Source organism: Dicentrarchus labrax, unplaced genomic scaffold, assembly GCF_905237075.1.
Source record: "Dicentrarchus labrax unplaced genomic scaffold, dlabrax2021, whole genome shotgun sequence".
Taxonomy (NCBI): Eukaryota; Metazoa; Chordata; class Actinopteri; family Moronidae; genus Dicentrarchus; species Dicentrarchus labrax.
The window spans coordinates 28,531,925-28,557,895 of record NW_026136720.1 but is presented as its reverse complement, the minus strand read 5'-3'; the positions used below and the strand labels follow the sequence as shown (position 1 = coordinate 28,557,895).

The 25,971-nt window shown below is 40.0% G+C and overlaps 2 protein-coding genes across 4 annotated transcripts; one reads left to right on the top strand and one right to left on the bottom strand.

Moving 5' to 3' along the window:
- Window positions 1-1,132: 1,132 nt before the first annotated feature.
- gabarapl2 (GABA(A) receptor-associated protein like 2) lies at window positions 1,133-12,244 on the bottom strand. The gene is made up of 4 exons (XM_051383371.1): window positions 12,042-12,244; window positions 10,771-10,826; window positions 8,154-8,326; window positions 1,133-4,547 (listed from the first exon to the last, which is right to left on the bottom strand). The coding sequence occupies exons 1-4, from the start codon at window positions 12,073-12,075 to the stop codon at window positions 4,433-4,435; spliced, it is 378 nt and encodes a 125-aa protein (XP_051239331.1). The 5' UTR covers window positions 12,076-12,244; the 3' UTR covers window positions 1,133-4,432.
- A 2,707-nt stretch (window positions 12,245-14,951) lies between these two features.
- Window positions 14,952-22,636, top strand: tmem231 (transmembrane protein 231). Of its 3 annotated transcripts, XM_051383312.1 has the most exons (8): window positions 14,952-15,132; window positions 16,411-16,577; window positions 16,724-16,852; window positions 17,558-17,701; window positions 19,601-19,682; window positions 19,893-19,998; window positions 21,368-21,556; window positions 22,405-22,636. In XM_051383312.1, the coding sequence occupies exons 1-7, from the start codon at window positions 14,967-14,969 to the stop codon at window positions 21,528-21,530; spliced, it is 957 nt and encodes a 318-aa protein (XP_051239272.1). In that variant the 5' UTR covers window positions 14,952-14,966; the 3' UTR covers window positions 21,531-21,556; window positions 22,405-22,636. The 3 variants fall into 3 exon arrangements, with proteins under 3 accessions (XP_051239272.1, XP_051239271.1, XP_051239273.1); XM_051383311.1 differs by having other exon boundaries at window positions 21,368-22,636; XM_051383313.1 differs by lacking the exon at window positions 14,952-15,132 and adding an exon at window positions 15,635-16,280 and having other exon boundaries at window positions 21,368-22,636.
- Window positions 22,637-25,971: the final 3,335 nt, after the last annotated feature.

Sequence of the window (25,971 nt, the reverse complement as noted above, 5' to 3'; positions counted from 1 at the left end):
TTTGTTAATGCCTGTTGGGTCAGCTGGTCAATGTGGATAAATATTGTTGGGCTATATCGGACTGCAGGACACCTGTCACGCTGTTCAGAGAGGTTGTTGACCGCTCTCCACTGTCCTCAGATGATGGTTTTATTTTCACAATGTGCGTAACACGTTGCGACTGCAGCTGCCTGGAGTTCATGCTCTGAAAACACAGCACACATGGAAAAAAAGGTTCTGTGTTCGATTTCCAGTCCTTGTCTGAATGCTCTCCCACAGGCATTCTGATCCGGTTTGGTGTATTCAGCCTGTGGTGACCTGTAAACCTGTCCAGGGTGTTTCTAGGGCATGTTAGAATAGATTCCAGTCCTCTGGGACACCTACTCATTCATGAAGACAATGAATAAGTTGAACCTGCATGTTTCTGCACAACAGTTGGGGCCTTCATCCAAGACCAGACACCAAATCAATGCAGGCACTGTGGATCAGATGTCTTATTGCTTTAGCACAGCAGATTCCATTCAGCTCAGCTAATACTGAACAGCATGTTGCAGGTTATGACCAGGAAGCGTTACACTGTGTATTTAATGTCATCCTCATTCCTCTGCATTGGAGATTTTTAAAGATTTAGGGGTCTTTTGGAGGAAGTTAAAGGTCCAGTGTGTAACATTTGGCAGAAATGTAATATTCATAGATATGTTTTCATTAGTGTAGCCCCAGAGACCAAAACAAATTTTTGTACCAGGCTGTAAATGTGTTGATTTGTGCTGTGAAGTTGGGCCTTTTAATATGGGGCCTTATGGAGATAGACTCACTTCTGGAGCCAGCCTCTAGTGGCCGTTAGAGGAACTGTAGGTTTTTTTACCTCTGTGTTGGTTTCAGCCACAAGGGTTACCGCTTGGTTTACATCCATTTTTCCTTGCCAGCAGTCTTCTTCACTGCCTTCTTGGGTGCTTTGCTACATTTCTTTGCACTTTATAGCCACCAGCTGTTGATCAGCGGTGTCCCTGCCTTTGTGTGAAAACATCTAAAACATTGCTCCACAGAACTAATAGTACTGCACAGGGTTCTTTTAATTTTGAGCAAATATTAAGTATAAGTGTACTGACATATTAATTCCATTCCATTTGAATAAGACCAAAAACCTTTCTGATTTATTTTACATTCATTTTTATTGGTCAGGTCTTCCAGCTACCTTACCTTTTTCAAATATCTAAAATTCCTTTACGTCTTCAAGATATATTTAACAAACATACAACACTGATGAAATAAAACAATACTGAATATCATAGCATTGCATCAATATTTTACACATCTACATACCATGTTTAAAAGCCTGAATGAGCTTTGTGGTGCACAAATATGAATAATGGGTCAGGTAAAAGGTGGAAACACACCAGATGTCTTACTCTGATTCAGCACCAAAGACTACAGCTGCAGCCAAAATGTCAGCTTTAGAGTCATCTGAGTGAAGAGAAGAACGATACCAAGCAATTCTGATTTTATAACTCTGAAACCTGTGCAGCCAAAGATGAGAGCAACTCTTTACTTGAAGTAGTGGAGATGTGAATTACAGAGCTATATATTCCCACCACGGTCCTGAACACAGAGCTCACTGTAAGTACATTAAATATGTATATTTAATCATTAACAATTGTGAAAGCATTATTTCTGCACGCTCAGTGATTTTATTTACCAACTTTTCCGCTGTATTTGAATCATTAAAGTAAGACAGAAGGGACAGGGACAGGGTCAAGTACCACATATCTCAGCCATGACACACTCATTCCAGGAACATATGGGAAAATAATGTGTCAAAATAATGTTTCTGGTGTTATCATCATGCATCAGTTGTGTAATGTGCTGATGGCTCACAGTGTATTAGCAGTTGTCCCTCTAAAAACACTTGAACTTGAACTTGGATCAGTTCTACGAGCTGGACTGTAGAATGTAGAACAGCTAAAGGCAATGCAGTAGCCTCCTTATTTGTATTCACAGTGGGGTGTAAACAGTTGTTTTGGTGAGTGGTAAGTCTCAAAAGGAATAATCCCTGCTTAGATCCTCCTCCACTGCTACATACTGAGTTATTGTATGACCTGCTTCCTCTACTTTTGCTGCAGGACATGATTTCTTACATTTTCCAGAATGCTTTTACACAAAACACAACATGAGTTAAAGGTATCAGGTGCCGTCTGTCAGGTGTTTAAAGCTGAAGAAATTGACCTAAAACAAGTGGTTGTGGCACCCCAAAGGACATTATCCCACTTAAACCATGGTCACTTGGCAAAGGAAAAAAATGAAGACCAGTATATTTTTATGCATTTTGCAATCAAAATCTTAAAGTTTTTTAGTTATAGTAACACCTGGGGGTTTAACTAATACCTGAAACAATCATTACCCTCCCATAAGATTCTTATGCAATGGAAACGTTCACAACTCCAGTAAATAGGATGAACCTTGGATACATCTTGAGATATTTCTAGTCTGCTCCTCTCATAGAACCCTTCAGTTCAGTTTGGTTCCCTTACGAGCTGGAAAGTATTACATTACGCTAGGAAGATTCAAAGTCTGTGTATGGCTGACAAACACTAAATATAATTTGACAGTTTATTAAGAATAATTGGACATCCTGCAGCCAATTAGAATCAAGTCTTCATGCAGACAAAAATTCTGGTACAACTTCAATGCTTCGGTACAAACCTTTTTCACAGCAGATATTTTGACCTGTCATAGCAGGTGACATTAATCAAATTAACGATGGTGTTTCTGAATCCATGCCACTGATTCGAGTAACCTCAAACTAAACTCCTAAAAGCAATGCAGCCTTTACTAATAAATATTAGTTACACCTGTGTTGTTAAAATGTCTGAGGTTGTCAGAAGGCATTCTGGGTAGTGTAGGAAACCACTGACTGATGTAGAGGTAGACAGCGCAGGTTGAGGGAGAATGGGTAAAGTGCAAAACTTCCTCACGGAGTATCTCTGGGGCAGAATGTTACAGATTGAGAATATAAGAAGAGGAACTGAGCGAGTTTTCCTTTTAAGTGGTGGTCATTTTCTTTTTGGTGCCCTGTGATGAAAATGTACGTATGTATGTGTGTGTGTAAAACAATACACGACACAATAAACTTCAAGTAAAGTGTTGGATTTCTTTAGCAGGTCACTGAGGTTCATGGCTTGCTGTTGGCATCATGAGTTTGAATCCATGGTGACGCTGACATCTATTCAGCCAACATAATGTGCAAATACACAAAAGCAGGGCAGGGAAGCACTGGGTAACATCCCAGGGACCGACGCTGGTCCCTGGCCTTGAGCGCCATCATTCACTGACAGACCCCCGACCCTTTGGAACCTCTGTCCACTTCCTCCTGTCCTGTACTGACATATGCTATGTGCTAGGCTAATCTACATTGAAAAGACAGGTTTTTAAAAGAATAAAAGATAAAAGTGACACCTTCAGTTAGATAAAGTTAGAAAAACACTAGCTAATCCACACCAACTGTTAGCTAGTGAATTAGCTAGTGTTTTGCTAACATCAGCCAGCTAACAATTAACTTAAGCAATTAAGCAAACTAAATAGCTAGCTAATGAATGAAGTATATTAGTTAGTTAGCTAGCGTTGTGCTAACATTAGCTACCAGATGTAACCAGCTAGCTAACGATTAACGTAGATTAGCTCGCCAGTTAGCTAGCATCTGTAGCAAACTAACCTAACTAGCTAGCTAATGATTGATGTATCCCGTATTTGTTAGCTAGTTGGCTAGTGTTTTGCGGTGGGACTGTAAAAAGTGCTCAATAGCATGAGCTGCCCTCTTTCACATGAACATAGCTGTTCTCATAGCCAGTCATAGTGCTGAGTGCCACTGAATTTACATACTGAAGTTTTTATACAGGATATGATAAGCCATACAAATACATCCATAATGTGGTTAATGATTGTAGTCACGTGATTATAGGGTTTCTTTCTCACTTCAGCCAAACACAAATATCTGAGACAACACATAAATGTAGCATGATGGGGTAATGTGTGATGATTGGCATGTCACAATGTTTTTGTAATCTAATACCGATACATGTCGATACTTGGAACGGACGTGCCTATAACGTGTGGTGATTGCTATTCTTATTATACGGCAGTGTTAAAGATATTTCTCTCCTCAACTGACGTCAAGCATTTGTTGACAGTAACGATCATCTGATCCTGCCAAAAACTAAAATAAATTAGAACGACTTTGATTAATTGTAACATTTTGGTGTAGTTAGTTTTCACCATAAATGTGTATTTTTAGTAGCAAAACTGGACCAGAAATGACTGTGCCACGTGTGTAGGTGCATTACTATGCAACACATAAGACCCAAATGTCTGAAACATTGTGCACCAATATGTCGGGCCCTACAGCGTCAGTGTATGTGTGTGTGTGTGTGTGTGTGTGTGACTGATATTCAGTGAAGCATTAACCCCGTGTTGTATAAAAGGCCTTATAACCAAAGGTGTTCTCTCCACTGTAGGCCACGTACAGAAAGCCGTCCTCGTCCTTCTCCTTGTCGTACAGCTGGCCCATAGTCAGACTGCAACACACAGCAGAAAGCAGACCCTTATTAGATCACACACAGAATGAAGTAGAATCGATTATATTTACATCTCCAGTGTTGTTTTGTGCTGATCGACTGTATTTTGAAATAAGTTTTCTATGCTAAAACCTACGGCAGTCTCTATGGACAAAACGCATACAACAACAAAAGCACAAACATTTAGGGAAATGCAATCTGAGTCAAGAAATGTTGCAGATACGAAATTGTGTCCTCATTATTGAAGAACAACATACAGTAAAGAATACAATAAAGAATGCATTATGCAAGTCATTTCAAATTCTAAAGTCTCTCTAGGCATCATCCATCCTGCTTATGGAATTGAGCCCAACCAATAGATTAGCATGGCACATATTATCGGATCATTTTAGCTTATCTCAGTCTGAGTAAATGTGGCTGCTGTTGTAAGCTACAATGTTGAAAATGTCAGCAGGTAAGTTGCCAGAAATAGCAGCACCGAAATGCCAAATATACTGTGTTGTTTGAAATAATGTAGACAGTGTTGCCATTACATAGTTTGTCCACTAGAGCGCATTGACAAGTTTATTTCTGCATTGTAAAACGTCTTGTTTAGTATGTACTTTGGTCACAGTTCTTAAAGGGAAACAAATCTGTATCAAGATTGCTTGTTTATGTTATGTATTTAAGTTAGGAAAACAGTTTTGTCGGGACGGACGATGAAGTGAGACGATGTTGCTCAGCGCTGAAAACTCAATAGCCAAGCGCGTAGTAGTCAAGTGGGGACATGTCGTCACCGATTACATGACGACGGTATGGGTGGTGTTTCCAAAAGATTGCACTCTGGAACCCGGGTTCAAAAGTTAGCTTTTTCAGGGCCCCAAAATGGCACTGTCACCACCACAAAAGTTGACTGTTTTACGCAAAAAACGCTGTCATGTAAATAGGGCCTAGGACACTTGAATAGAACAGAGCCGTCATGTTATTACTTATGGTGCGATCCATTTGTCTCGTAAATCCAAGTTGGGTAATCTCGCTAAATCTCGCTGCTATCTCGCGACATTTCACCGAGACACACCCCCTTTTGGTCGTAATATCAACTGTCCCACTCGGGGCCCCTCAGAGTACACCGAGCTGAACGAGGAGGAACGTACGACTCGCAAAACAAAGATGGCAGCGCCCGTATTGAGATGTATTTTCTTTGTATTTGTACTACGTTGGTCGTTTTAATGTCGATTTTAACACACTTGTTTACATTGCTGCTTTAGTCCGGTCACCAATTTAAGCATTGCACGGTGTTGCTGTGCGTGCAATTCAATGTAAAGTTTTGTTTTCGAGCTGGTTTGCTAAATAGGCTAATGTAGCTAACAATAACACTAGCCTGCCACTGCCCCTGGTGGCTCGAGACAAAACATAACAAGACAGCTGCTGCACGGGTGGCGTCCATGTTCTTTCCGAGTCGTCGTGTAGCAAATGCCCAAAGACAAATGGAACGCTATAAGTGGTACAAGCCAGGCAATTACGTCACGTTCGCGCGTCAGAGCAACTCAGGCGGGGGATTTACGAGACAAATGGATAGCACCATTACCCCCACGCTTTTACTACTAGGACAAATCAAATTGTCTACTGGGGGAAATGGCCTATTCCCAAGTCTTCTTTTATATTAGTCCATGTTCCAGATATGAAGATGTTTCAGGTTTTAAGGTAGCCCAGTGAACTTGCTTTTTGGAACAGCTCCCTGGATATGGAGTGCATCTGCCTTAACATTTGTGCAGTGAGTAGAGGTGGATCACACTTAATAGATCAATTCTGACGTTTAAAGAGAGTGCAACATTTTGGGAAGTACACTTTCCCTTTGTCTTACCAGAGTAAGATAAAACTTCGAAAATATACATTTCACACGTGTGACACATAATAACTTGGTCTCAGATCAATCAGTACAATAAGGAAGTGGTGACTGTAGTATTTCCTTTCAGCTCCTATTCATCCAGAGGGATTCTGTGGGGGAGTATCTCTGCTTGGATAACCTTTAGCCCAGGTGTATCCTACTCCAACACAATGGCCAAATTGGGTCTCTAATAGGACGCATTTAGGGGAATTTGAGGTCAAGTTGCTAAGTGCTTACAACATGACTTGTCACTTAAGGCAACATGAAACTAAAATGGCAGACTGTTATCAATGAGATAAAGTGATGTGTGAAATAAATAAAATGAGATTGCGCTGGATTACATATAGACATTGTTTCCTGTAAATCCCTCATGCTTGGTAGGCAATGTATATCTAAAGCAGGAATGGCTGACTGTTTCGGACAGAGGATGGACTGAGGGGCTGCAGGAAGGGTCAATGTAAGCTAAAAATGAGAGAGAGAATCTTGCAAAGCCACTCTTGTGGAGTCTCAGACTAAGAATATAGTGCTAGAAATGAGCATAATAGCACCCCTTTAAAGATTAGAACTTGAAGGCATTCGAATAGTTTTAAGGCCTCCACACAGCCAGATGTGGTCAGGTTTGATCTGTTCTGCTTGTGACCACATCCACCATGCTACGTACTACAAGAAAGAGCATGTTGTCACCATTAGCTGGCAGGGCGAGAGGGTGCAGTTTACTCTTTAAGAACTATAGGTGCACTGAACTAACAATAGGCGTAAGCCAGTTTCCACAAGAGAAGCATTATCAATACAATACAAAGCTGTGAGAAGCAGGTCAGATTCCTCAGATATACTGCATGTATTTGCACCACATCTGCATGTCAATAGTGTAAACAGAGAAATCAGATCAGTATGGATACATGGGGGGGGTGGCTTGGTCCTCACAGGGAGATTGATTACTCACACACTCAGGTCATATGTTCTAAAACAGATAGACAGATAAACACACTGCACATAGTACACACAAATGGGAAAGTCAGACTTCAACTTTCACTGCATATTGCTTTAAAGCTATAATATAATATTTCTGCATTAAAATATCTATGAACACTTTTGTTCAGATAACGATACGTTTCACTGGTCACTAACATGTGTCCCTTTAAGCATTCAACACTTTTTCATGACTATAAAGTCTTCATAGTCAATCAAGGATCAAACTAGGATCACTATAAATTACAATCAATAAAAACAGCCAGCCTTCTTTACTTTACTAAAAAATATGTTTTTGGATTTAGATTTTTTTCGTTTAGATTTTTTGGAACAACAGGGAAAGAAATAAGGTGGACTGTTTTTAATTATTGTAAAAAATAGTGTTCCCAGTTTATATATATATATATATGATATATATACTTATGTACACAGAGAGAGAGATTAACAGAAGTGTATCCAACACATAGTAAATTGTTGATAATAAACTTCATTATCACAATCATTGTAAAGACAGATGTCTTGTTTAGATGAATTATACTGAGTGTAAAAATAAAAGTCCCTCTACAGAATGATGTGAATCTTTTTTGCTGCTCTGTTACATTCATAAATCATGTCAGCATTGATTCTGACCAGCATTACCATAAACAAATAAAACCATCAGCAAAAAGCTCCACAGTCATTTTACATCATGCACCAGCTGGGCCGTGGCCACTGTGCCGTTGCCTTTTTATTTCCACTATTACAGCTGCAGACCGTACTGCTGATCTCACCTGGACTGGGGGACCGTTTTGTCGACGAAGAGGAAGATGGCTTTCTCTGAAGGCAGCTGGATGCGTTTCCTGATGATCCACATAAACTGGGCCACTGTGATGTCGGAGGGCACCAGGTACTTCCTCTTATCAATGTCCACTATCTGAGAGCCAGAGACCTTCTCCACTATCACCTGGAGCACATTCATCAACAGAAAAATTGGGCTTTTAACACTGTATGTTGTGGCATGGGTTGCAAATCTCAGTACACTCTAATATATAATAATATCCACCGTTCTGTAAATGTTAGCTGCTCATTAGAGTAAGGCTGCAACTGACAATTAATATTATTATTGTCATTATGGATTACTCTTTCAATCATTCTCAATTAATCCATTAGTTGTTTGGTCCATAAAATGTAAGAAAGCGGTGAAAAATGTTGATCACTGCTTCCCAAGGTGACATCCTCAAATGTCTTCTTTTTGTCCACAACCCAAAGACATACAGTTAACTGTCATACAGGACTAAAGAAACCAGAAAATATTCACATTTAAGAAGCTAAAATCAGAATATTTGGATTGGAAACAATTAAAGATTATCAGAATAGTTAGTAATTAATTTAACAGATAACTAATCAATGAATCGACTAATCATTGCAGCTCTACTCTGGAGTGCACTGTTGTAAGAGGACCTTTAAGGCCATTATAGGACGTTATAATATCAGTTTGTCTGAATCTGCTGAACCTGATGAAGTACAACCAAACCTTGTCAGACTTAAAACTGTGTCTGGTCTAATATAATATAACATTATGTTCACCAGCGAGATCAGGGGTCTGCAACGTGGCCTATGAGGCGCCCACAGAGTTCTGTAATCTCAATCTTTATATTTGTTTACATAACACTTGCAAAGAAGTGAGCAAATGGGTTCCACTGTGTCAAAACACTTACATAAATTACTGATGTGTTTTTCTGAATTAAAAAAGTATCTTGAGACTAGCCTTTATTACATGTTCTGAGTTCAAACTATGCTTCCCTATACCCTCTGCCTTTCTGCATTCAGCGTTCGTTCGCTGTGTTCCACATGGAGGCCATCCACACCCGCAATTCCATATCAAACTGGTTCAACCCTGTTTATGAAAATGATTAAAGGTAGACATACACACTGCTGTGCTTTTCTATTGAAAGCATTGATTTAACGTGGATGTCTGTCAAGTAAACAGAGTCTCCCGACAATTGTCTCCTTTTAGGCAGCCCACACTCTCAAAAAGGTTAGAGATCCCTGAGCTAGACGCTAACTCTGTCTCATTTGGTGCAGGGCAGGTAGAGTACAACAGGGTTGTAAGAAAACAGATCCCTGCAATGTCGGAAACACAGGGTTGATGAGTCAGATAAGTCTGTGTGGGTTCATCACTACGAGCGGCCGCATTCACACCACACAGTCATCTGATCCACTGGGCAGTTCTACCTTGCTTGTTTGCGATCCCCTTCAGTGGTGAACACAAATTCTGATCTAGATCTAAGATCAGGTGCAGCATGCAAGAACTAGATAAAGGGATTGAGTTTAACAGGCATCTTTCACACAAAAGACTCTGGGTATGCATTTCCTAGGACCAGGCAGTGTAACACCTTTTGTTGTCCACAGCTTCCCTCTGTACGCACTCTGTACACTCGGCTCTAAGTGGTGGCCCGTATTCCCTCCATGCCAGCGTGGCAGAGGTTACCTCACAGGCTTTTTAAAAGGTGTGTAGATGGTGGGTGTGCGTTTGTTAGCCGGATGAAATAAAGCCTACATGTAGTATGACGTCACATATAAACAGTAGCAGTTTTTGTCATTACTTTGGGCATTGATGATATTTGATTTGTTATCATTTCTTTATTCCTCAAAATGAAAATTGGTCGATGTTTCTCCTCAGAACTATATTTTGGACAGCATGAAAAAAAATATATATTGTATTTTGGTATAAAAAAACTAATAACTTAAACTGAGCAGATATGGGGCTTCAGTTTGGTTTGAACAATGGCCAAAAAAGTTAACTGACCATTGCCAAGTCCCGCCCCCCAAGTTGAGCAAGCCTCTGTCAACTTCCTCATTTTCTGTATTTAGATATGCTATATGCTAGGCTCATCTATGTTGAAAACACAACCACACAGTGAATGGTTAAAACATAAAAGGAACATATGTAGCCACATCTTAAGATAGCTAGCTAATGTTAGCTAAATGCTAGCTAACTAGCTAGCTAATCCACATCATTCGTTAGCTAGCTAAATTGAAGTTTTCTTTAAGTTATAAATTAATAATACAAACTAATAAATAAATCATAATTTAATTTGGTTTTCTTCATAAAGTGAATGAAATGATGAGCTATAGGCCTACTGTGTGTATATATATATATATATATATATATATATTGGTGATTAACAAAGGGGGGGAACTTTGTAAGTCATGGAGGCTCTCAGACTTCACATGTGTTACAGCTGCGACCCCAGTTCTCTGAGCTCTATCTAAATCCTAATCTGTTTGAACACTCACTCATTCTCCTCTTTCTCATCCCTTACTGCCATTCACCCACCCAAACCCTCACTCCTTATCTCTTAACTTTCTGTCACTCACTCCGTCTGCCCCCCCCCCCCCACTCACCGGTACTCTGTCAGGGTATTTGTTGCGTATTTTGGCTGACTCCACACATCGGTGCTCTGAGGGACAGAGAGGAAACAAACAGGAAGTCAGAGATTAAAGGGATGAGTGAGGCCTCTTGGGAGCCTCCTCTCTACCTTACTGCCAAACACAGCAAGCCTGGTGCGGTATAGTGATCCATAGGAGGGATGGAGCACAGCATAAAGGCTGGCAGCGGCCTGAACAGACATATCAACTGTGTTTATAAGGTTATACTAAACATTGTAGCTCTTCTCATTATCAAACAGCAGGTTAGTGCATCTATTTCCGGAACTGTTAGCGAGCAGGAGCCGATGCAGCAGGCAGACACTGAGCAGAGGAGGGCGAGGCAGTGGGTGATAAGATGTGGTGGGTTCATTAGCCCAGATAAGAGGCCTACTTTTGCAAGACATCTCAAAACTGTCAGCAGTGTTTCTTTAAAAAGGAGATAAAGGTTACATGAAGAGAATCTGAAGGATGGAGCTGACAGGAGTGGAGGAGCTCCGCAACATACATGCCACTTATCAGGCTCCATCTATCTATCTGAGTATGGAGAGAACTTACAACCAAACTCAAGTCAAAATTGTGGTGAATTAATATTCCCCCTGAAACCTAGTTCTCTGGAACAAATTCTACAAACAATGTTCAATTCACTCACTACTAATTTTAATTAAATGTGTTGCTTTTTATTATTTGTTTAGCTTGAGATCCTCATTGTCTTTAGTCAGCAAAATACACCCTGGAGGGTGGTACCATGCAGCAAGGCAAAAAAGTTCTATTGAGAAAAAGTGTTTCATTTCATGGTGGACTGTCCTGTCGAATTAACTGCACTACCAATGTTCTACCAATGTTCCACCAATGTTCTACCAATGTTCTACCAAGGCTTTTTCTGCCAGGGATTTAATATAAGCAAGGCAACGTTAAACTGTCAGATGCTTGAATGGAATTTGGCGAGGAAATGTCTCCATGCAAGAGAACGTTTCAAGGAGAAATCAGCCGACTGCTATGATGTATCAATGTGAAAGGTGAAGCCGATTGTGACAGCGGTCATTTGACAGGCACAACATGTTAGCATGCGCTGTGAGGCATGCAGAGGGATCCAGCAGGGATCAGTCATTTGCTGAGACAAGCATGCATTCCTGCAGCCGTGTGGAATGACACGGCCAAATGGACGCGGAGGCGAAAGCAGAACAGAAAGGAGGGTGCATGACATGACAAGAACATCTCTTGTTTCATAACAACCCAAACCCCTTTACCGAGGGAATGGTCCTCTTTAAACATCCATTTCATCTTTGCTGGATCCCCGCACTGAGGCGTGACGGCAGGGTCGAAGTGCGGGCTTCTAAATCTGCGGATAATGTCGGCGTGATGTCCAAAAATCCACACGATAAGCGATCAAAACAAAACGTCAACACTGTCTCTGCGCCCGAAGCTTCCGACTGTCCGTCTAGCTGGGAGCTGACGTCACTGTCTGACAGAGGGTGGTGGTAATGATGCTGCCTTCAGGGGCTGCTGGAAAGAATCAGTCAATCCATGACTGGACATTAAAGAATGCAGAGTACATGCAAGGTAAAAATATAAATCAGATATTACAAAAACAAACAGAACAGTCAACATCAAGACTACATCAGATCATACTCCAAGCAGAGCAGGAACAGGGCTCATTCATTCTCAGCCCAAAGCGGTAGTGTTAATGTCAGCGAAAGCATTCGGTAAGTCGAATTAGAAAACATGATTATAAAATGATTAGTTATGAAGGTGTTGGTATGGACATGTACATGCCAGGACACTACATTTTGTCACCAAGATGTTTTAGATTGAAGTAAACCATTTAAAAAATAATGTAGTAAAATTTGCTAGTGTTTACCATATTCTACTGTATTATATATAGTGTATATATTTTATATTTTATTGTATTTTATTCTCTTTGTTTACTCATTGCACTGCATTCCCCTGTACTGTTGTGCCTATTTGACTTTTCCCTACAGGGAATCAATACATATTTTAAAGGTCCAGTTTGTTTCATTCAGGAGGATCTATTGTCAGAATATAAATGGAATATAATATTCATAGGTATGTTTTCATTAATGTATAATCACCTGGATATAGAAATTGTTTCTGTTACCTAAGAATGAGCTGTTTTTATTTACAGATGCAGCGGGTTGCCTTTCTCAGGGGCCACCATGTTGAATCACTATGTTTCTACAGTAGCCCAGAATGGACAAACCAAACACTGGCTCTAGACAAGGCTGTTCCCAATTTTTGGCGCGTTTTGTGGCTACCATAGTTTCTCCCTCACGGTTGAAATGGGGAGGGTGAAGCGTGTGCGTTGTGATCTGCAGATCACATTTATATTGTTCTCCCTTTCACGCTTTTATTTTAACAAAGCGGCCTTTAAAAAAAATTTTTTATTTAATTCCCTATTTAGTATTTTATTTAGATGGTAACCATTGTTGTATCGCAAAACTAAATTATCTGCATTCATATCGCCGAATGGCTAAGCAGGGTGCTCATTTACTTTAAGCCTGAATTGAGAGAGTTGAAACTGTATGAGATTTTCACAGTACCAGTAAATATCACAGTGTCACTGTATAATGGTATTACACAGTTATTATTATCATCAGCAGTTACAAGGACCCTTAAAGGAATGAAAAGTTTTTTTTTCTGAACAAACATAATTTGTCCTATGTTTTTTTAATAACAGATATGGAAGAATTCAATACTGTAATTAAGTAAATGTACAGGCATGATAACCAAATTAACCAGGTAAAAAAATGTATTGATATTACCACTAAAATCTTTGTTTTTAAAAAAAAGTTTCAAATGAAGACAAGGTTTGTTAGGTTAGAACAGACCCTGTGTGATAGGTCTCTGTACCATATTCTCAATGAGCCTGTTGACTGATCTGACTACTCCACCTGCCCCTGTGGTTACTGTATCTCAAACAGTAACTTGGTCAGAGCCACAGAGAGTGGATCAGCTGCAGGTCCATCATCACCATCTTCTCATGTTACTGAGGATAGCAGACATAGTGAGCCCCTGAATGTCATTTGCAGCAGATTACACTGAAAGGAGATATACAACACTGACATCAAGTAGTCCGTTTTATTAAGTCATCATAAAATTACGCATGTAAGGTGGCATTATATCAAGTAATAACTTTTGAAATATGATCACTTGACTACAGTGTGTTGATCCAATGCATTAACAAACATGACTGGTGCAAATAAACCTTCACCAACATTTCTTCAGCACAAATAAAGTTTAGTAACTTATTATTTACCATTACTCCATGAATTAAGGCCAGTCATCAATTTGAGAGAAACCTTTTTCCTTTATTTTCCTTTTTCTATCATTGAGTAAACTGACTCAGGGACACATTTTATGAATATTTCATATTATATTTAAACTGTACAATGAACACAAACAGTGAACTCAGTAACTGCAGGACGTTTGTGTAAAAGGAGTGATTTGGATACATTTTGAGCAGATTATTTCCCGTTTAGGGAACTTTTTATACAATTCTCTGTCTGTATGATGTATTTACTATTTTTAACAATCATACAGACTTATTAGGCTTCTTTTTGGACATATTCAGTGTTTTCTTGTCCCTGACGTTTGGCTATTCTATTAGACTATTTACTTAACATTTCTTAACAGAAGTGAACCAAATGCTGAGATATAGGCCTACTGTGTAGGTTTTTAAAGGTTTTTTTTTAAACGTCGTAAAATCAAGAAGGCCACGTGACCCCCCATGATGCTTTGGCAATCCCTAGTAAACCCAAATTGTTCTAATCCCATGATTTTAGTTTTAATTTGGGGCTACAATCCCCCCTCTCTCTCTCTCTCTCTCTCTATATATATATATATATATATATATTATTCAGAAAACCAATGCACCATAATGTGTTGTCTTCTTTAAATCTTGGACCCCAAAGCAGAGACGCACACACACTGGTGAGTGGAGACTGAAGATTCTTTAATAACAAACCGAACCAAAAACAGAAACAGGAGCGGGCAGGTGAGGCAGGGAGCTGGCTGGCAGGTGGAAGTCTTCTGCAGAATTGCACAGGTGAATCTTGACACAGGTAACGTGGGAGAACAGCATGTTGAGTGAGAACAATCAATCTTCTGCCAGCAGGAGTAAAGACCGGACTAATGAGGTGGAGGGAATAGGCTGAATGAATTCAGGTGTGCCTCTGCTGCCAACAAGAAGAGCCAGCCACACCCCCTGCCCCACACAAGCTCTGCAAGAATACAGAAAAGGGAGGGGGAACAGAGAGAGGACAAAAAGAAAAACACAACAACAAAGACACACTGAGACAAACCATAACAATAATGATTCCAGTAAGTATGACAATGGATGTATTAAAAGGGGAAGGGGGCCTGCTGTGGCTGCACATGTAGGGGCTCAGATTGTGTGCTAGCCACTTGTTAAAAAGAACTACAAGTGTCAATGGTTGCATTTAAATAAAATCCAATAATAACACTAATAGATTCAGGTCATTTAGGAGCTATCCTCAGTTTGTTTTTGTCTGGTTTCACTTGTTAAGAAATCTATGCAAGCCCATTTCCGTCAACGTGATGGGAGAATAAAAGATTCTGTAACTTTATTTCATTATAAGGGAAAACTTTCTCAAACTATTGAGAAGTCAATATTTTGACTTAGTATCTCAAATCCATGTCTTATCTCTAAATAATCACTTAATATCTCAAAATAATGAAGTCATTAGTTTGACAAAATCATTATTTTGAGAAAGTTTCTTATTTTAATGACAAACAGAATCACATTGGCGGAAATGGGCTTCCACACAAAACCCTTCAAATATGTAACACAGCAAAAGTAACGTTAGCTAGAATCTGTTACTGCAATGATGTGACCGCAGGGTTAGCAGTAACCCCTCCCAGGCCGGAGTACGGTAACTAACGGTAACGGGAGGTTTTCCTCTTCTTCCCATTGTACCGGTGTTGCTTGAGAGGCGCGTGAACGCTACCACTGGCAGCCATGGTAACCGTGAGACGCTAAGCTAAGTTCCAACATGGCGTGGTGCATTGTACTAGACTAGCTAGCTAGCTGGAGGGCTAACGTCAATAGCACGTCAGTACGCTACGTTTCGCAAAAATACGCTCATTTCATCCCGGAAGCTGTTAGATGGATATTACTTAACGAAGATTTATGTGTGTTTGTTTAGCGTTTGTTTGTTTGTCTGTGAGCGTTCATCGCGTTAGCCCTCCGGCACCGTCCACTCATTTAGCATCTGTTGTAGCTTGAACATTAAGTAGCTAGCCGGTTGCATTGATAACACACAGCAGTGGCTGTTACGACCGCAGTGTGTGTGGTTGCCTATGGTTACCTATGGCTTTCTATGAAGTGTACTCTCACCCGGCGTTGCTTCGCTACAAAACGAGCGTTTGCACGAAAGCCACTGTGTTTGTGGTTGTTGTTCTGTGCCTCACATACATCCCCCCTCTGCTGGTTGCTTACAGGAGCCAAGGTAAACTACTGTAGTGCCAAACAGAAGTTATTAGAATCTTCTGTCGCTGTGGCTAAATGACAATATAAGTAATGCACGCTTCTGTACAATTAGAAATGCTTGCTCGCTGTTTAAAGCCATGTCCTTCTAGGTTTCTGGATAAAAAGAAGCACTTATGAGGAGCAACCGGTTGTGAGGTTCCAGTACCAGACTCTGCTGGTGGCAGCAACCAGCCCTCAGGGAGACTATGTCGCCTGGAGCACTTTCCCCTATCTGAACAACATGCTTGGGGCCAACCTGCGGATCCCATCTATCTCTGTAAGCGATCTACCATAGTTACCTCGAAATGTACACCACCGTCCCCTGGGGCTTGTGCCTCCATTTGCATGCATTTATGTGATAACCGATAACAGTCAAAACTACATAATACTTGTTTGTTCTGTGTGGGTGAACGCACTTTACAGGTGAGAGAAGAGGACCAGAACCAGGACGGGAAGTTGGACTTCCTGACTTTGCAACTGCAGCTACCTCTAAAACCTGAGGAACAGGTGTACAGCGTCCAACTGCTGCTCACCTTCAGCTACCAGCTCTTTGTATGTATTCCAGTGCCGTACCTAGTCTGACTATCTGCTCACAGATTGTACATGAGATGGATGCTTCACATGTCAGAGCCACCATTAAAGGAATGTGTGTAGGAATTAGTGGCGTCTTAGCTGTGACATTGCAGATTGCAACCATGTGAATATCGCTCGGTTTCCAAGCGTGTAGGAGAGTCTTATATTCAGTTGATCATACACTAATGAAAACATACATATCAATATTATATTCCATTTGTGGCAATAGATTCTCCTAAATGTTACACAATATACCTTTTAAGACAGCTGTACTCAACCTGGTGCTAGAAAGTAATGACAGTCATCTTAACTCAGCACAAATTCAGATCTTGTTGCAGCTAATATTTAAAAGTCACTGGGTTGGGTCTGATGAGGCTTGCTCAACTGTCACTGGAGCACAGAGCAAAAAGAGGCAGAACAAAGAAATTGTCTCAAGCTAACTTTGAGTATGTCATATGCACCAAAGTTTTGACCTATGGGCATTTGAGGGGGGATGCTATTTTGAATTTGTTTTATACCATACCTGTTACAATGTTGTACAGTACTAAGACACTGAATGAGCTACAGATCCCTTCCTGTGTGTATGCCACCATGTCAGTACAACCTGCTAACTGCAGTAGGTCACCAGGCCTATCCAGACCAGCCTCAGTCAATGTTCCAACTAAAGTGTTATTTCTTTGCTAGCGAATGTCCACAGTGGTGATGCAGAGCCTGGCCTATGTGCAACACTCTTCTTCTGTCCCTGGAGCTAAACTGTTCATTAGTGGAGACCTGAGGCTCCAGCAGAGGACTCCCCTGCCGCACCGAGGACTGTACAACATTTACAATGTGAGAGGACACTGACTCACTGTCTTTCTCTCTGTATGCCTGTTCTCTCTCTCCCTCTCTCCCTCTCCTCTCTCTCTCTCTCTCTCTCTCTCTCTCTCTCTCTCTCTCTCTCTCTCTCTCTCTCTCTCTCTCTCTCTGTCTGTCTCAAATTCAAAACGGGCTTTATTGGCATAAAAGTTTTTTTTTAAAAACAGTATTGCCAAAGCAAAGTATTCAAATACAATAAATCAAAGATATATACATTATTATTATTATATGAACATTATATTAGTTATATACTCTGTGTGTGTGTGTGTGTGTGTTTGCCTCGATCACTCACTGTCCATCAGGTTGTAGCATGTTAATACATACTGGGCAGCAAGGTTTGCCCGCTCTCCTTCTCCGAGGAGTATTTTTAATTTGGAGAGGTCGTTCAGCTCTTTGAAATCTGGAACCAAAGAGCTGAACTTGTTCAAATACATTTTATTAATATTATTTAATTTTGTACATTGTAGGAGAAAGTGCATCTCTGTCTCAACCTCACCTGTCGAACAGTGACCACATTTTCTGTTTTCTTTTGGTTGCGATGATTTTTTGTGTCTTCCTGTTTGGATTGGCGGTTTGTGGTCACTGAGCCTGTACTTGGTTAGGATCTGTCTCTGCTTTCTATCTCTGACAGTAGAGAGATATTCTGCTCATTCATAATCTCTTTTAAGGGCAAGATAACATTCCAATCTATTTTGGCTTTTAGTTGTTTCTTCCCAATGGTCCAGATAGCTTTCTTTACATTGTGCTATAATTTGCTTTACTCTGATTACTGTTTGTAGAGCCGTGTTGTTGTGAGGCTGGTCAGAGTGTGTCTGAGAGGGGGCAGTTAGCCTCAGTACCAACTGACATAGGGGACTCTTTTCTGGGCTCAGCTCTTGGGTTTGGAGGGCTTTGGAGTGGAGGGTGTCTCTGGGGCTGGATTTCAGGTGGTTAAAAAAGTTGAGCGTTCTCTTCTGAATGTTAATTATCAGTGGGTATCTGCCTAATTCTGCTCTACATGCATTTGTTGGTGTGTTTCTGTGTACGTGTAAAATGTATCTGCAGAATTCTGCATGTAGAGATTCTGTTGGATGTTTGTCCCAACGGGTAAAGCTCTGATGACTACCGTACAGCGCAATGGGCTGGATGACACTATCAAATATCTCTCTCTCTTTCTTTCTTTCTTTCTTTCTTTCTTTCTTTCTTTCTTTCTTTCTTTCTTTCTTTCTTTTCTCTCTCATTTTCTCTTAAGCATGAATACTAATTCAAGTGGACCATACTTTGCTGCCCATGAATGGCATGTAAAGAAATTTTAACACACCATGAGACTGTGCAGGTCACACAGTGGAGGGTGCACGCATCGAGGCAAAGCAGTGCACAAAGATAATTGATAGGACGGATGAGATGGAAATGAGAAGTACATGTAAGTGAGTGAACAATAGTGAATAGGTCTCATCCTCTCTAAAACAAACAGACCTGCTGATTAAAATCGCTAAATACACAGTACTGTTTGGCAGACAACAGATGTCCTGGTGATGCATCCTTTATCTCTTTCACACTTTTTCAAGTATTCAAACTCCTTTCTACTCTTTGTCAATTCAGATAGAAAATACATTCAAACCTTGTGAGATTTTAAAAAAAACAGCTGCTTTTCCATACAAATTAAAGCCAGCAATGAAGTTCAGCCTCTGTCTTTCAACATCCAGCGTTCACACCTGCAATTTCTTCAGAAATTGTCTTCCCTAGTTCGCACATTTGTCCATTTGTCTTTCACATTATCATTTAGTTTTTATTTGTTGACAAAAAATGTGAAACATGAGATGTAAGACGAGCAGTAACTCTAAATTTGTTAAGGTGTAGTTCTGTTTGTCTTGTTTCTCTGTTGATGCCAAGGTGTCAGTCATCGATGGCTCCAGCCCTTTTGCAAGCGCATATGACCTTGACAACATAATTGGGAGCTACCAGGACAGAAACTGTAAGTTGACAAAGGCTCTTATTTTGTTGACTATATTGAGTTTCTAAAACTACAATCATCTCAAGCTGAACCACCACCTCTGAGTGTGACAGTAACTCAGAGCTTGTACATCCAATGTGTCACAGGTGCATTTTGTAAAATGGAACAACTCTCGCTCGCGCTCTGATTTTTATTTAATTAAATTCTTTTTTTCCCTTTGTTCTACCATAGTGACCACAGTACTGTCGTGTCCCATGCCTGTCTGGACTGTGGGACGAGCTGCTGGGTCCCCCTTTCAGCTTAATGCTGAGATCCGTTACCCCATAGAGGTCATTAGATATCCTTTAATAAATACAGGTGTGTGTGTGTGTGTGTGTGTGTGTGTGTGTGTGTGTGTGTGTGTGTGTGTGTGTGTGTGTGTGTGTGTGTGTGTGTGTGTGTTTTAACACTCAACTCTAATTTTGGAGCAATTCTTTTTATATACCTTCTATTAGATGTGTGCATCTCTCCTTTCTAAGACAATCCGATACCAATCTAGATACATGGGCTACGATACAATTCATGGACGATGCATTTTAATATGAAACAACTCGGTGCAATTTGATACGATGAATGTGATACAGTTCTTTACATTTGTTAATGTAGACATTTATTTACTATTCTAAATTAAAATAAGCCGATTCTTAAAAAGCGAATAAAATGTCTCCTTTTAGAGTTCCGTCATTGTGTTTATTGCTTTTCCAACAGACACAGACAAAAAAAGACTTTCTGCCGTGATTACCTTAGCGTTGTGGGACATGTTTGTTTATGTACCGACCTTGCGAGCCACATTACTCTCGTCACTATTGACTCAAGATCCTGGCGTGGACCTTTTACCTTTCATGAGAGGGAAGACTGTGTTAGCAGCAAAGCTTCAGTCTTCATATCTTTAGAATCAGGCCATCAACTGGTTCATGGTACATTTAGATCCATCCAGGGGTCTGCGTACCGATGTAGTTGCATCTATAATATTAAAACCGATTTCCGACTCGTATCGGTAAATCGGTACACCCCTGCCTTCTATGGTAACACATTACTTAAACCCCCTGATTTAGAGTTTGTAAGTACTATATAAACATTTAATAAATAGGTTATAACACTGTAATGTAGTTGTAAAAAGTTATAGGAACATTTATAAGTATTTATTAATGTACAGCTCACATTATGTTTTACCGCGTGTGCCTACTGGAGGAGTAATTATTGTTGACAGATACATTAATAAAGACTTGTATCAGCTTACAACTGCATTATAGTGTGTTATAAACCATTTATTAACAGATTATATACTGCTTTTACCGGGTAAAAGTGTCTAGTTATATTCTTTATATATGTTTATTTATAATTTTTGCAGGCAACTTATGTTACAGTATGTTCACTAAAAATGGAGAGCAGAGCAGCCGGAGGACATCAGAGGAAAACCAGACCAATATTTTCTCCATTAAATTATCATCCAGTTTCACCCAAATCATTGATAAAGTTGTGTTTTATACAATAATCAGTCAGACCTGGTCCCCAGAAACACTCCACTCCTGTAGAAAGTCAGGCTGTTGCTAACTAATGAAATTCGCTTTGTATCGCTAAAACCTTTATTGACGGGTGAATGTCTTTGTTAAATAGGGGTACAATATATATACTTCATTATTTCTGCCTTAACCGTCTCCATCCACCTATCGTCCTGGCTTTTGGGAAACCATCAAATTTGCCTGGATTCAATACGTCAGTGTCCTCCTCATCTTCCTCTGGGTCTTTGAGCGCATACAGAGATTTGTTTTCCAGAACCAGGTTCTAACCACCGTACCCATACCGGTGGGAAAACCTCACCTGTCATGATGCAGTGGTGGTGCTTTGACCTCCAGGTATACAAGAACCAGCAGGTTTATTTTACCAGAGTCGATATAACATGTCTCACAATGACAGATACCCTTTGACTGAAATGTAATACCAAATCAATGGAAGTGTGAGTTTTAGGGAAAAGCCATTTGGTCTGTTCTGTTCTTTGGTCTACATTATGAGAACATAAACTTCAAATTCTACCAGCTATCTCAGACCAGTAGTGTACAGTCTTAAATCAGAGGTCTGAACCTGTGACAGCTTTAAAACAAAATGTAGAGAAACTAAATTGGACACAGTGGTGATAGCAATTTTGTGCTAATTCAGTTGAAAGTTGATTAGAACTTGTAGTGACTTGTTACACTGTTTCCATATGAAGCAAATGTCATGCGTGAAGTCAACTGCTTTGAAGGTGCTTCATATTGACTTTTATCAAGGACCAGTGTGTAGGATTTTGTGGCATCTTGTGGTGAAGTTGCAGATTACAACAAACTGAACACCACTCACGTCTGTATGTACGACATGGGAATGAGAATAGGCTGTGAATGAGTAGGAGAAACTACGGGAAACTTGTATGGTTTGTCCCTTCTGGGTAACTGTAGAAACATGGCTGTTCAAAATTCATTCTCATTCCAAGGCAACGAAAACATGATTCCTATATTCAGATGATTATACACTAATGGAAACATACCTATGAACATTATATTCCATTTCTGACAGTAGATCCTGCTAAATGTTACACACTGGACCTTTGACAAGTTGAGCAAAGAACCTCCCAAGAATATGCTGTATTCCTTTTAATAATTTTCCTGTATTTTATACAGACATGCAGAGAGACACAATTTGATTTATATTTTAACCCTTTCTTGGACAGGTTTCTACGCAGACCCTCCGCTACAGAAAAATGCATTTCTTCTTTTACTACTATTTGAAGCCATGGAAATGTATAGAAAATACACATAGAGTTTCTATATTTTTACTATTTCTATATCTATGAGACTTTGTGACAGTAATTAAATACATTCTTTGTTGATGTGCTCATTCATTTTTGTATTGTACATAGTACAGCTTTAGGTCATAGACAATAAACAATTAGTACAATTTAACATGTGTACTTTGTATTTTCTTTAACTTTAATGCTTTAATATTTTTTATAACTTTACCTTTCGAGATGTGAAATTCTCTAAAATCCCTGCACCCCATTCACCAGCAAATCCCCACACCGTTCCAGCCATTCATTCAAATTCATATTATTCACAGGTATTTCTCTAACCTGTTCTATCACTGACCTCCCTGATCCTCTGATCCTGGCACTGCCAACCCTGAAATCTGTTTGGCCACCCCATTATCCTTCCCTATTCCACTCCACACCGTCTTTCAGAGGATGTAGCAGGCTCTGTTTTAAAGCTACAGAGAAGATACTGGTGTCATATGAAACTAAATGACGGGAAGGGGTCTAAGTTAGGTTAGTTAGGCTAAATTTTGGCCATGGAAAAACTGCCATTTTCAAAGGGATCCTTTGATCTCTGACCTCAAGATATCTGAATGAAAATGGGTTCTATGTGTACCCACAAGTCTCCCCGTTGCAGAAATGCTTAATGCTAAAACATGCAGTTCTTTGCATGAATAAAAGTGTTATTTTCACCTAGTGTATTGGATATTTCTGCGGACTGGGGTCCATAAACCCTATTGGGAATGACTGGAAAGATAAGACACATACTTGATACCACCCTGGCATAAGTCAGTGCCCCGCTTGTGCCCCCCCTCAGTCAAAAAAGTCTGGACACGCCCCTGCCATCACATGCGTATACTTTTAATGTCATGAACTAGCTCTGCCATCTATATTTATTTATTGTGGTTGATCTGGTCTCCACCGACCTTTCCCACCTCCCCCGTTGCAAGTTGTTTTGAGTTTTTATGTTGTAAAGTGTGATCATATGTGCTTATGTTGCTTTTTTTTTTCCCAGTCCCACACTGTACTCCCACACAGGAGCAGAGTCTGGGTGCTGCTTTTTTTCTCCTCCCCTCTCCTCTTGTTTTTCTCCCCCTTTTCCTCCCCCCCTACAAGTAATTTCCCCACGGGGATTATTAAAGTATTTCTGATTCTGATTCTGATTTTAGCCTGGCCGCTCTCCCTTTTGTGACGTTACCCCCAGTTCATCTTTTTTGAGGTGAACATGACTTCAGATGTTACTGTTGTGTATATTTATGTATATATGAAATCGAGTTCCTGCATTATTTTTCTGCACATTGATTCACTGGGTTCTCCAATCACAAGTTGTTGGAGCCTTGTCAATATGTAACTGATACATTTATGACAATAGCCCATACCACATATTGTCAGCAGACTACACATGACTAATGTTTGACTGAAACCATGGGAAGCTTTGGCAAACATTGACCTGATATACAGGTTTGAAGTTATTAACCCCCACCTTATCAAGAAAAACTTGATTTGACTGTTGTGTTATGTCTCTGACTCATATTCAGTGCATCCCACAGTTGATGCATCGTTCTAAAAAAGACTTTGAGAGCCAGTACATTATCTCACTGGGGTCTGGGCATATTATTGGTAAAATTCACTATGTCAGCCATAAATAGGTCACTGTTTAATAGTGAAGTCCATGGCACTATCCATGGTCCTCATTGTAATCCATATTTCTCTCTGTTGGTCCCTATTCTATAATAATTCCAATAATATCATTATTTTATTTTTCAGGCCGCTATTCTATCTGATGTAAATGTGGCCACTGCTGCCATTGTTGTGTAAGTTAATGTTTAATAGAAACACAGTCATTAAAACTGCAGTAGGTAATTTTTAATAATATTGATGAATTAATAAATACCTAATGGTATTTGCAAGAATCCACCATGCCTGGACAAAAACCAATCAGAGCAAAGAAAGGCAGAAAGACACTTTGGGTTGGAAGCTTGAAGATAGTGAAGAGAATCTCATTCCCAGGGTCCCAAAGTGTCTGTATTTGATGCCCTAGGAATGAGACTCAACAATCAACTAAAGTTAAACTTAACATGGTATTTTAGTTTCCAAGCTGGGATTGTCATTTACAGTACTGTAGGAGAGGACACAATAAATTGGGATGATTCCAGTGAATATACATTTTTGAACTGATTTATGAAGGATTATCATAGAAGTATTGACTTAGACAGGTGCACGTGTACATGATTACCATGTAAAGATGGAATCTTATAGGGTAGAGCTCACAGGATCACCATTGGCTCGGCATGCTCCAATGCGATGTTTGCAGTAGCGTGATTCTGAGGACTCTCGAAATGCAGAATGGATGAGATGGATAGATGGAAGCCTGTACTGTGCTACTTGTTGTTTACTCATTGTATCGTCCCATCAACGTGTGTGTGTGTGTGTGTGTGTGTGTGTAATCTGGATTCAGCCAATCCATGCCTAAATTATGGCTAAAAACTTATTTTGAGGCCAGAGTGACCTTTGACACCAATTTATTGTCAGACCAATTATGAAATATAGACATCAGTTCTTAGGTTACGGCTAAAAGCATGTTTTGTGAAGTCACAGTGACCTTCTAATGAAAAAATGTATAGGGCATCAACCTCCTGCTCCAAACGTGTAGGAGAAACTACGGTGGCTGGGAGTCTCAATCAAACTGAAATGTCCCATCCGGAACCAGTGTTTGGTTTGTTCTTTCAGGGAACAAAAACACAATGATTCCTATATTCAGGTGATTATAAACTTAATTATGAAAACATACCTATGAATATTATATTCCATTTCTGATAATAGATCCTCCTCAATGGACCTTTAAGAAGAATTGTGCTGTACTCTGTGGGAGGAAAACCTGCAGTACACTAGGCAGTCATGGTTTTCATTTTCCCTCTGACTCACTGTCCCAGGAGATGTTTGTTAGATTATATGCATGTCCACGTTTAGTTTGTTGTGTGTGTGTGTGTGTGTGTGTGTGTGTGTGTGTGTGTGTGTGTGTGTGTGTGTGTGTGTGTGTGTGTGTGTGTGTGTGTGTGTATGTTCTGGACCAGTACCACTGTATTAGCTAATTTAAACCACTCAGTCCGCCAGTTTGGTTTGTGCCAGACAGTTCAGTAAGAGTTACACCCTGTTTCCTCAACTATAGTCCCTAAAATTCTCATCTGTCCTTATCCATTTTGAAGCCACCAAATATATATAATATATATATATAACGTATACCATAGTGCTGAGCAGAGGTTGTGTTTATTGTCTTAGCCAGCCAGTAGGCCTAATGTACTGTCATGTGCTTTCTATTCATTTGCACGTCAGTATTTTTGTGTTGTTTTTATTAACGCAAACATCACGCAGCACAAAAGCGGCGTAACTTTTTAATGGCTCGTAGTCGGCTTTAGCACAGCCAATAAAAATAACCGATCACATTGCGCTGACGTCCTGTAACAGCTCACAGCAGACCTGTTGATTGTT

Excerpts from the sequence above, each read along its gene's own strand:
- gabarapl2 (XM_051383371.1), bottom strand. The coding sequence starts at position 12,075 with ATGAAATGGATGTTTAAAGAGGACCATTCCCTCG. Across the intron at positions 10,827-12,041 it reads TAAAGAGGACCATTCCCTCG|AGCACCGATGTGTGGAGTCA; the intron begins GTAAAGGGGTTT and ends TCTGTCCCTCAG. Across the intron at positions 4,548-8,153 it reads AAAACGGTCCCCCAGTCCAG|TCTGACTATGGGCCAGCTGT; the intron begins GTGAGATCAGCA and ends TGTGTGTTGCAG.
- tmem231 (XM_051383312.1), top strand. The coding sequence starts at position 14,967 with ATGAATTCAGGTGTGCCTCTGCTGCCAACAAGAAGAGCCAGCCACACC. Across the intron at positions 15,133-16,410 it reads CCATAACAATAATGATTCCA|GTTTCTGGATAAAAAGAAGC; the intron begins GTAAGTATGACA and ends ATGTCCTTCTAG. Across the intron at positions 19,683-19,892 it reads GAGCTACCAGGACAGAAACT|TGACCACAGTACTGTCGTGT; the intron begins GTAAGTTGACAA and ends GTTCTACCATAG.